Consider the following 12,544-nt stretch of genomic DNA (forward strand, 5'->3'; position numbering starts at 1 on the left):
TAGAGACCTTATTTTTTTCAAAATATATTAAAACTGCATATTGTATTTTAAACTCAAATTTAAAACCTTGAAAATTGAGAAATTCACTGTAACTGTAATTAAGATATTGGAATGTGATGGTAATCGTAGTAGATATTCAACAATCTCAAAGATTCTTCAAAACTATTTCCTAAATTTTAGTTTTTTAAGGTAATTTATATTTTCATGTTTGTATCAATATGATTTTATCAATATTTTTAAAAATAAACCGATCAAGACCAAAGGTTCAAGTTTCATTGGTTTAACTATATTAAAATATGGTCAAATTAAAAAAGTATTAATTAATATAATAATAATGATAATAATAATAATAATAAAATAATACATACACTAGTATTAAGTAAATATAATATCATAACTTTATGACATTCCAAAGTAAAATAAAACACTATTTTATAGATTTTTAATTAGCATTTAAAACGCATGCAAATAAAATATATCATAATACTTAATTTTAAATTTTAATAAATGATGATTAATGTTAGAGTGAACCTGAAATTATACTACTTACTAATAAATTAGTGGACACACATGACTTTTAATATATTGTTAAATTAATTTGTGACATTTATATATTTATAGACTAAATTGATGATTTTAAGGTTAGAGGAAGAACTATATTATCAGCTAGTGCACAGTTTAGATACTAAATAGGCAATTTATAGTTTTATTTTTATTTTGTGGCATTGTTTTTGGGTACAATTTTTTATGGAATTTTTTTCTTTATTGGTTTGATATTTTTGAAACATCATAGCAATTTATCTGATATTGGACAAGTGGCCCCAAGTGTGGAAAAATAACAAAGTGTAGACTCAGTTTTTCAACAACTTATTTCCCTGGGACCAATAATAATTGCTTGTTTGACATGCAATAGTCAATATAGACGGAGGGTGTAGAAATTAAGCCTTTCGTACAATTATACCAACTACATTAATCCTGTTGCTGTGTTTTCAATACATCGCAAATAATAATTCGAAGTGTTTTGTGTTGTTCTTCTACTCTTATCAGAGTTTATAGCATATATAGCAGAAATTACATATCTGGAAATTGTAATGGGAAGTCACTTTCTCAAAATTTTGTTTGCAGTGTTAGTATCCCTTCTTGGATTCAACTGGCCAGCACAGAGTTCACATGTGAAATGCATAGAGAAGGAGAGGCAGGCACTACTCAACTTCAAACAAGGCCTCATAGATCACTCTAGCATGCTGTCCACATGGAGGGATGATGACAGTAACAAAGATTACTGCAATTGGAGAGGCATTGAATGCAACAATGAAACAGGTCACGTACAAATACTCGATCTTCACGGTTCGAATACGCATTTTTTGACTGGTCTAATCGATCTCACTTCTTTGGTTTACTTGCAAAATATGGAGTATTTGGATCTCAGTTCGAATTATGATTCCAATAAAAGTAAACTCCCTGAACACCTGGGCTCTTTCAGAAGCTTAAGATATCTGAATCTATCATATATGAATTTTGATGGGGAGATTCCTTGTGAAATAGGAAATCTCTCAAAGTTGGAGTATCTTGATCTTAAAGTAAGTTCTCTCCGGGGACCAATCCCTTCTCAGCTAGGGAAGCTTACATGTTTACGATATCTAGATTTAAAGGGCAATTATGATCTCCATGGAGAAATCCCTTATCAAATTGGGAATCTCTCACTGTTGAGGTATCTTGATCTTGGGTTTACTTCACTTTCCAAAGCAATCCCTTTCCATGTTGGGAATCTTCCTATCTTGCATACTCTTAGACTTGCTGGCAGTTTTGATCTTATGGTTAACGATGCTAAGTGGCTATCTTCTCTCTCTTCCTTAACAAATTTTGGCCTGGATTCAATGCCAAATCTTGGCTCCTCTGGTCACTGGCAACAAATGATTGCTGAGCTTATTCCAAACTTAAGAGAGCTGAGACTAGTTCGTTGTAGTCTTTCTGATCATGATATTTCATCGTTGTTTCGTTCTCATTCCAACCTTTCCACTTCTCTTTCCATCCTTGACCTCTCTGATAATATCCTGACATCATCAACATTTCAATTGTTGTTCAACTATAGTCATAATCTCCAAGAGCTTCGTCTTCGTGGTAATAATATTGATTTGTCGTCTCCTCACTATCCAAACTTTCCCTCCCTTGTGGTCCTTGATCTCGCTGTTAATGACCTGACATCATCAATAATTATAGGAAATTTCAACTTCAGCTCCACCATACAAGAACTTTATCTAGAAGAGTGCAGTTTTACTGATAAAAGTTTTCTTGTTCCATCTACTTTCATAAAAAAGTCTTCATCTTCTCTTGTCACCCTTGATCTCTCCTCTAATCTATTGAAATCATTGGCTATATTTCACTGGGTTTCCAACTTCACCACCAATCTTCATACACTTTCTCTTGATCATAACTTGTTAGAAGGTCCCATTCCAGATGGATTTGGGAAAGTAATGAACTCTCTTGAAGTTCTAACCCTTTCCTCTAACAAACTGCAAGGTGAGATTCCAGCTTCTCTTGGAAATATATGCACATTACAGGAATTAGACATTAGCAGTAACAACTTGAGTGGGAAAATTTATAGCTTTATTCAAAATTCTTCAATTTTGTCGTCTTTGAGGAGATTAGATCTTTCTGATAATAAATTAACGGGTGAAATACCAAAAAGCATTCGTTTGTTATATCAGTTGGAGAGTCTTCACCTAGAGAAGAATTATTTGGAGGGTGATATCAACGAATTGCATCTCACAAATTTGTCCAAATTGATGGAATTAGACTTAACAGACAATTCGTTGTCTCTAAAGTTTGCTACTTCCTGGATTCCATCTTTCCAAATATTTCATTTGGGACTAGGTTCTTGCAAGTTGGGACCTAGTTTCCCAAGTTGGCTCCAGACTCAAAGTCAGTTAAGCTTTCTAGATATTTCTGATGCTGAGATTGATGACTTTGTACCAGATTGGTTTTGGAACAAGTTACAGTCTATAAGTGAGTTGAACATGTCTAGCAACAGTCTCAAAGGTACAATTCCAAATCTACCAATCAAGCTTACTGATGTTGATAGATTTATAACTCTAAATCCAAATCAACTTGAAGGTGAAATTCCTGCTTTTTTATCACAAGCGTACATGTTGGATCTTTCCAAAAATAAGATTTCAGATTTAAATCTGTTCTTGTGCGGAAAAGGTGCAACCACAAAAATCGACACATTGGATTTGTCAAATAATCAAATAATGGGACAGCTGCCTGACTGATGGGAACATCTAATTTCATTAGCATATCTTGATCTAAGTGATAATAAATTGTCAGGGAAGATTCCACAGTCCTTGGGTACTCTTGTTAATTTGGGAGCTTTGGCCTTACGAAACAACAGTTTAACTGGAAAGCTACCATTCACATTGAAGAACTGCACAAGTTTATATATATTAGATGTGAGTGAAAATTTGTTGTCTGGTACAATACCATCATGGATTGGAAAAAGTCTACAACAATTGGAAATCTTAAGCTTGAGAGTAAATCGCTTCTTTGGAAGTGTTCCTGTTCATCTCTGCTATTTGATGCAAATTCATCTCTTAGATCTTTCAAGGAATCACTTGTCTGGAAAAATTCCAACATGTCTGAGGAATTTTACTGCAATGATGGAAAGACCAGTAAACAGATCTGAAATTGTAGAAGGCTATTATGACTCTAAGGTCTCATTGATGTGGAAAGGCCAGGAACATGTGTTTTTCAATCCTGAGTATCTTTTAATGAGCATTGATCTCTCAAGTAACAACTTAACGGGTGAAATACCGACAGGGTTTGGGTATTTACTTGGATTAGTTTCTTTGAATTTATCAAGAAACAACTTAAATGGAGAAATTCCTGACGAGATTGGGAATTTAAATTTGTTAGAATTTTTCGACTTATCAAGAAATCATTTCTCAGGCAAAATTCCTTCTACTCTTTCCAAAATTGATCGTCTTTCTGTGTTAGACTTATCAAACAACAATCTGATTGGAAGAATCCCCCGGGGAAGACAGTTGCAAACCTTTGACGCCTCTACTTTTGGAGGAAATCTTGGTCTTTGTGGTGAGCAACTTAACAAAAGTTGTCCTGGAGATGAGACAATAGCAAAGCCTCAAGGACTAGCAATTGATGGTGAAGATGACAATTCAATTTTCTATGGAGCATTATACATGAGCTTGGGGTTTGGATTCTTCACAGGCTTTTGGTGCTTATTGGGGACAATACTACTTTGGCAACCATGGAGAATTACTTATATGAGATTCTTGAACAGACTGACAGACTATATACTTGTAACAATGGAAGTAAATATGGGGAAGTGCTATAGGTGGCTCACAGGCTAGTAGCCAGGTACCTAATACTGATAGCTTCTTTCTATGAACTTCATAGTTTTTATTTCTCTGCTTTAGTTAAATAAATCATTAGCTTTTTTTCTAAAAGCATGAATCTAATTGTTAGAATATATTTTTTTAATTCTTTATCCATGTCAATGCTAACTCATGAAGTAGTGGTTTACTTCATTATCTTTCCTATGTCTCTCCAACACACATATTGGCTTTCGTAAAACAACTCTTCTATTTCTTTAGTTCATGCTTTGACTAATGATTATTTTTCTTATTGCAAAGAAATTATAGATGGCGTGTTCTGTTTAGATAATTTTTTGTTGTTTTCAAAGAACTTCCTGCAAAATTTAAACCTCTTTAATAATGCTTAGATTTATGTACTTTTTTGCAATGGCTAGCTAGATTTTCAGTTTCATTTAGTTTATTACTGAAATTCAGTCTTTAACTTTTCTCTATCACCATTAATATTTGTATTCTGAATTGTAGCACAAAGTTTGCTGTTTATGGCTGATTAGCTTCAAAATTGCAATCTTGGATGAAAGCTTTATGGATTGCTAGATGTGTAGGATATTTAGTATATTGATGTTTACCATGTAATGTAAAATCTCTGTTTGAAGGAACTTTTTGGTTTGATTGTCTTCCATTGTATAATGTATTGTAATTTTATTTTGTTTCAGTGTGGCCATGATTGCCATTAAAACAGATTTTGAGAAAGGTTGAAGGAAGTTATATGGTTAGAGTGTGACTCCTCTTTGGTGGTTTCTTCTTTCAAATCCCTTCATATTGTCCCTTGGCAATAATTACACAATCGCTTTAACAATTGTTTGCTGCTGACACAATCCCTTTAACAATTGTACTACTTATTAGCCTCTGCACATCTTGTGCACGACACCTTTAATTTATTCTGCCATGGAATAAACCAATATTTCTTGTTTGAACGAAATATATATAGCTATGTTTTGTTCACAATGAAATCATGATTATATAAGTATAATGTAATTTTGATTGAAAATGTTATGTGAAACTCATTAACACGCGGCTCAAGCTTATTGGGTGAAGAAAAGCTTATAAAATGTGATAATTTCATATAAAACTATATTTCCAAGTGGATCAGTTAGTCATTAGAAGGAGAATTAAATAGTCATACACAAATTCACTAGGTCTTTTTTGCACAAATAAAAACTTGCTTATGATATTTTATTTTCAAGTTATTGTATGGAAATTAAAAATTTAATTAGGAGCTAGGCTTTTCATCTTAATTACTCAGATAAAATAGATAATCCAACAAAAAATCTCTAATTAAGTTAAACAAATGTTATGTTGCTTCGGAAAATTGCTGCTGGAAATAACAAAACCTATTATTACATATTCTGGTTTTTGTTTCAATAAAAATAAAGTGTAGCGCTCGAAGGTTAAAATAGTTGTAAAAAAAATAATAATATAAGATCAGAGTTGTACTTATATAAAATGAGGTTTTCCAAAACTTAAAATATGTATGCAACATGTATAAGCAATTAAGGAGCAATAACTCAGAAATTTATATTAATTGGTTCATCCCAACCCGGACTACACCCAATATTTACACTTATAGGATTTTCCTTTAAGATCAAACACTCTTACAACTAGTATTCTTTCTTTTGAAAGCTTCACAATATCCTGATATTCTAAACTTCTACAGGTTCTACTTAGTATTCATTGCTAGCTTTTGTAGTATAAATCACAACTCAGTATTTTAATGTTGTTAGATCAATTAATATATTTATTACGTCAACAATTTCAAATTTACATATAAAAAGCGTGGATGAAAATCCAGCGTTTTAATTGAATTGAAACAAAAAATAAATCCTTAATTGAGTTGAGTTTATAAACTAAAATTTCTCACTTGCAAAAATGATGTCATTAGAGTGTTCAATCTATATACACATTAATACAATGTCTTGTCTCAAACCTAACTCCCAACAATAATGGCATTAGAATGATCAATCAATAGACAAATAGTATTAATTAATACTAATAAGTTGTGTTTTTTTAGATTGAGTTCAATGTACAGTGTTTAATTTTGTCTGTTTCAGCATCTCTCTCTTCCTCTTCTTTTAGAATTTTGACTCTGAACAGAATGTTTTAGGGTATCTTCTCTTGGGATGAATCATTGAGTAATGTTATCGACCGTGGCAATGTTGCAGTTCTTTGGCGGTTTTGCATGCATTGAAAACTCTGTCGCTATGTACTTCGTGACAGAAGCAGGGTTTTCTTAATTAACACATTTGTTAACCGTTTGAGTTGCCATGTTCTTCTAGTCTCTGTGTAGTGAGTGAAATTAAACCAAATATACTGTTTGTTAAGCAATTACATTCTCTCTTAAATTTTGAAAAAAATTAGGTAGAATTAAAAATAAAATCATCCTCTCCTTTATTTCTCTCTAACCAAATATACTGTTTGTGTCTTATATTTATTTTGTCAAGTATGTATATCAGGGACAAAGTAAAAAATTCGCTTCAAGAGAGTCAAGAAAAAAAATATATAGTATAAAAATTTAAAATTTTACATGCATAAAATATACAAAAAATTACTATATAATATGTATCTAATATTTTTTATAAATAAAAAGTATATAACTATACTAAATAAAAATAATAATATTACTATATGAGAAAATAAATAATTAGATAAATAAAATAATTTTAAATAATTATATATAAAGACATCAACAATTACAAAAACTCTTAACACCTACTTATACTTTTTTTCTTTCTATATTTGAGTGTCAACTAATATATAGTTTTCATAAATTATTTTTCAATAATTGTGAGGAAAGTTATAAATAGTTAATGCAAAAGCCTATATATTTAAAATGAACATCTATTACATTCAATTGTTTTGAAACAAAAAAGGAGGGTTGGGACATTTAATGCATCCGTTGCAATCTTGGCCTATAAATAGAAAGCAATTTTGCTCATTTGATTATTCCATCTCAGTTTTAGTATTTCATTCTTAGACTTAGAGAGAATTCTTTTGAGTGAGAATTGAATTCTCCTATTATAAGAAAAAAGGTGTAATTGTTCTCTCCTTATATTTGGAGAGCGATAATAGTTTTCTTTAACTTAGTGAAAATATTTCTCTTGTCTTTACCCGTGATTTTTCCCTTATTCATTGATGATCTTTCATGTTAAAGTAATATTATGTCCATTCCTATTTTTTCTCATATCTTATTTTAACCGAGTGATATTATTTTGTTATTCTAGTACCCAATACGATTTGGTCTTTTTAATCAAATTACTCTACACAGTTAAGAGTGTCTTGTTTGTCATTCATATGATTAAACTGTTCACTTTTTGGGATATATACAGTTTTAATATATATTATTGTTATTATATGATTAAATTAAATTGTTTACCTTCTGAAATGTATGCAGCTTAATATTTGTTATTGTTATTATATATGTCTTAGATAACTATTTTGTCCCTTAAAATTGCTTATCATGATGTTTGGAAGTTGGCTAGCTTTTAGTAGCGCGTAAATACACAGTTTGTGTTACCGTTTATTAAGTTGCAGAGTTTGAGCAGCCAAGAGAAGCTACAAAGAAGATGGATGAATTTTGGAGCATGATTTGTGAGGATTCTGTTTGTTCTGAGACTGTAGGCAAGCCTTTCTGTTATGATTTGAGGTTTTTGAAAGATCCTTCCACATGCATCGTACATTTGATGATCATTTTGTTTGATGTGTTACTGCTGATCATGATGGCATTTGTTGCAATTTGGAAGTCTTCATTGAGACCGTTTCAGGTGGAAAGATATTCGACTTTGCAGCTAGTTTCAGCCACATTCAATGGCTCTGTTGGGTTGTTGCTATAAGTCTTAAGCTGAACCAACTTCCAAGGGCATGGTTGTGGCTATTTAGTATTCTTATATTCTTTGTTTCTGGTTTTCTCTGTGCTTTATCCATGTCTTACACGATTAGTAGCCAAGAACTGTCCCTCAAGGCAGTTTTAGAAGTTCTATCTTTTCGTGGGGCAATTTTTCTACTCTTATGCACATATAACGTAAGTAAATATGAAGACAATGATGGAGAAAATGAAGAATGTCTTTATGCCCCTTTAAGTGACCAATTAAATGAAGTTGATCCTATTAGCCATGTAACTCCATTTGCCAAAAGCTGGATTCTTTAGTAAGATTTCATTTTTGTGGTTGAGTCCATTGATGAGAAAGGGTCAAAAGAAAAAACACTTAAGGGTGAGGATATCCCAAAGTTGTATTTGTGGGCAATAATTCTGTGCTATTGGAGAGAGATTTTGATGTCAGAACTTTTTGCATTGCTCAAGGTACTAACTCTGTTAGCTAGTCCTCTACTACTGAATGTCTCATTGGTAGTGATGGTTCTCACAGTGCTTTGCAATACTCCATTTGGCAAAGTTACAGCATAAGTTTCTGACCAAACTTTTGGTAGCACAAGATGAGAGATTCAAGGCTGGTTCGGAGGCTCTACTGAATATGAAAGTGTTGAAGTTATATGCATGGGAAATCCATTTTAAAAATGCTACAGAAAGCTTAAGAAATATGGAAATCAAATGGTTATCTTCAGTGCTATTACAAAAAGCATACAACATCATTCTCTTTTGGTGTTCGCCTATTTATTAAGTAAGATCATTTTGTATGCATAATTAAGCTAGTTATTTTTTACTCCTCCAGTACTTATTTTATGGATATGTTCCTGTTAATTATTTATTTTAAAAGCAAAAGACAATAAATATGTTCCTATTAATTAATAAATATGTTCCCGTTAATTTATTTTTTTTAATAAATAAATATGTTCCTGTTTGCATAAAAGAGTATAAAATGGATAATAATCTGATTTCACGCCATGCTCATATTCAATTTTTGAATAAACTAATTTACCAGTAAAAAAATGGACAACAAAGAGATACGTATCAGGATATCCAACAAAAGGTGGTATATATAATGGTTGTTGAAGAGAGATATTATTTTAAGATAAAAATGATTATAGAAAATTTTACTCATTTATTTAATCATAATTTATTATGTATTTAAAATTAATTATTTTAAAGTAATTCAAATGATAATATATTATTGAATGACATGTAAAACGTTTTTAAACTATCATAGTATAAACGTTAAACTGTTTTAAATTTAAATTATTAAATGATAAATTTTATTACATTATTTGTGGTTAGATACATACCAAAAGCTCGAAGCCTTTGCACCAATTTCATACCCTCTCACATTATTGACTGGCTTAATTTTCTACCCTATAAAGCATATTAGATGTGTAGTGGCATATTGCCAATAGTGGAAAATGCAACTTAGACAAGTTGAGGAATGAAAAACAATAACTCACTAAGCAAATTTTTAGGAGTATGCTATGGAGTGCAGGAACTGCGAAGTCGGGGTGTAAGCGGAAGCGGATTATTTCTAAATCCAAATTGACCTAAATTTAAATAGTTTAAATTGAAATTTTTTTGTTTTGGGTCAAATCTAAACTAATTAAATTTGTTGAATTTGGTTTGAGATATGAGTTTTAACATTTAAATGTATTGATCCATTAATTTATTATTTGTAATATATATATATATATATATATATATATATATATATATATATATATATATGTGTGTGTGTGTGTGTTTTTTAATTTTAAAAAAATCATATACTATTGATTATTGATTAAATAGATTTATTAACTTGAATTGAGTAAACATTAATGTATTATTATCTTTCAAGATCAAATTGATTGAAATTACTTAAGGTAAACTTCTAAAAATATTTTAAATTTATTTATAAAAAGTTGGTTTCATAATATCTCATTAATTTTGGTAAAAAAAAGAAGTTACAAAACTATCCTGATGTAAAAAACGTAAGGTAAAAAAGGTGAAAAAAACAAGGGTACATATGTAACAATGCATATGACCACGCATTGTTAGATTTTCATTATTTTGTTAAGCTTGCAAGTATTTGTGGTGGTACCTGTCTGCTGCCTTTTATTTCTCTTACTTTTGTTTCTATTGATTCTTTTATTTAGTCTAACTTTAAGTTTAGTTAGTGATCTTACTTTTGTTTTTATTGGTTCTTTTAATTTAGTCCAACTTTCACTTTTCACATTGCAGTTTTCGTCCTTTCACATCTAAATTTTGAAATTCTAGTTAATATTAATTAAGCCTCTGTGATCGACAGAAAAGAGAATCACTAATCATTGTACATGGTTTGAGACCATGAGTTTATAAACTAATTTTGAGGAAATTTTTTCATCATTGTACATGTTTTGTGACCATGAGTTCAACCCTACCTTTACGTTTAACTACATGACCACATGAGCGAACTCGTAAATTATTATATTTTATTTTATTATCATCATGCACTACATGAAAAAAGAGAATTAACGGGAGTTTTATTTTTTAACGTTTTATTGTTGATATAATAATATACATATCAACTAGTTAAATATAGTTTTAAATTATTAGTTTCTTAAAAGGATTTTAAAATTGTGACTTTATAAAATCGGTAACAATAAATCAGTCATTCTTGACAATATGACACAATTATTACAATGACAATTTTATAAAATTATGATTGAATTTTTGTTACCAGCTAAAACATTTAACCTTTATTTCGTTTAGTAAACAATAATTTTATATGTGCTTTACATAAAAGAATAAAAAAATAATTTAATTTGATGTATTTAGTTACATTGATTTCACTAGTTGTAAGAGTTCAAGTAATAAAAATTGCATATCTTATCCCTTGAAGTGAGAAATAAAAAGTAAAAAAAATTCTGAGTGATTCTAAAAGAAATGATTTTTTAAATCATGTTAATGAATAAGATAATACAAACAAAAATAAAAACAAAAACGTAATATTATAAAAAATGTCATATGAACATTATTATTTAAAACGCACAAATAATGTCTCAATGGAGTTGAGTTGGAGGGATTGTCTCTTCTTTATATTTCTCTTATTGTGATGTAGAGGGAGTGTGCTCTTTCTTCTACTTCTTTTATATGATGCAATGTCCATGTGAAAGCTTGAATGTTCATAAGTTTTATTATAAGTTTTATGTTTCTTTCTTCTCCAGCTAAACAACCCATGTTCACAGTACTCTTACCAATTTTACCTAATATTTAGGTACTGAACATAACTTACATTAAGCTCCTGCTATTTTACTATTGCTTTTCATTAAAATAATTTAAGAGAAATCATAGTAAATTTTAACAAGTGAAAATATTTATATGTTATGAACCAATTAATAATTATAATAAATATAATCTTTAAGATAAGTTTTAATTATAGTTTTGATCCCTAATTAATATTTAATTTTTGTATTTAATTTTATAATAAATATTTCTTTTACGACTTTAGAGTCATTAAAAAAACTATTATAACTTTAAAGTTGTATTTAAAAAAATGAAAAAAAATATAAAAGTTATAATTTTTTTCACGATTTTAGTGTAAAAAAACATGTTACAACCTTTTAGAATATTAATTTAAATTTTATCCTCATATTGTAAATTTGACAAAAAAATTCTTGATTGGTCATTTGGCCCCTTTGGGTCTCATGTGGTCCCAAAAGCTTTTATACCGTGTCAGTTTGATTTTGTGTTCGATAATTGATTTTAAATTTAAAATTGATTTTGAATATATTTCTACTCAGTTTTGATTTTATATTGAATTTTAATTTATTTTTAACTTAATTTTATAATAAAATATTTAAACATAAGACACATTAATTCAAAATTAATTTTAATCAAAATCAATTTTACTAACACCCAACCAAACACACTTGAACAATCCATCCCTCATGCAAACCAACATTCATTTTTTAACCCTTTCGTATCTCAGGTTGTGCCCAGTATTCATTTGAATTAAATTGGAACTCTCTCCAAACATGATTTATTTGATTTTTCTACTTCATGTATCAATTTTATTGTTTTAGTTTTTCTCTTTAAAATGCATTTTGTAATTTGTAAAAACCTTCATACTTCTGTGAAGGGGATAATCAGTTTTAGCAAGTAGTTGTATGGAATGAAATAATATTAATAAACTAAATAATTTGCCAATTAAAAAAGAATACACTAATAGAATTATATAGTTTATATAATTTAGAACTTACATATATAATTGGTATGTGTATCCCCAAAAGTTTAGAAATCATAATCGCATTAAATTAGC

General features: G+C 29.6%; 2 protein-coding genes across 3 annotated transcripts in view; both read left to right on the forward strand.

Annotated features, from left to right (window-relative positions):
- Window positions 1-12,544, forward strand: part of LOC102660657 (receptor-like protein EIX2) — a 39,542-nt gene that overhangs the window by 19,352 nt on the left and 7,646 nt on the right. The window lies entirely within an intron of this gene.
- On the forward strand, window positions 976-5,460 carry LOC102662742 (receptor-like protein EIX2). Of its 2 annotated transcripts, none has more exons than XM_014769157.3 (2): window positions 976-4,374; window positions 5,045-5,460. In XM_014769157.3, the coding sequence occupies exon 1, from the start codon at window positions 1,092-1,094 to the stop codon at window positions 3,270-3,272; it is 2,181 nt and encodes a 726-aa protein (XP_014624643.1). In that variant the 5' UTR covers window positions 976-1,091; the 3' UTR covers window positions 3,273-4,374; window positions 5,045-5,460. The 2 variants fall into 2 exon arrangements, with proteins under 2 accessions (XP_014624643.1, XP_040866486.1); XM_041010552.1 differs by lacking the exon at window positions 5,045-5,460 and adding an exon at window positions 4,854-5,026.

This window comes from Glycine max, chromosome 16, assembly GCF_000004515.6.
Source record: "Glycine max cultivar Williams 82 chromosome 16, Glycine_max_v4.0, whole genome shotgun sequence".
NCBI classification, from domain to species: Eukaryota; Viridiplantae; Streptophyta; class Magnoliopsida; order Fabales; family Fabaceae; genus Glycine; species Glycine max.

Excerpts from the sequence above, each read along its gene's own strand:
- LOC102662742 (XM_014769157.3), top strand. The coding sequence starts at position 1,092 with ATGGGAAGTCACTTTCTCAAAATTTTGTTTGCAGTGTTAGTATCCCTT.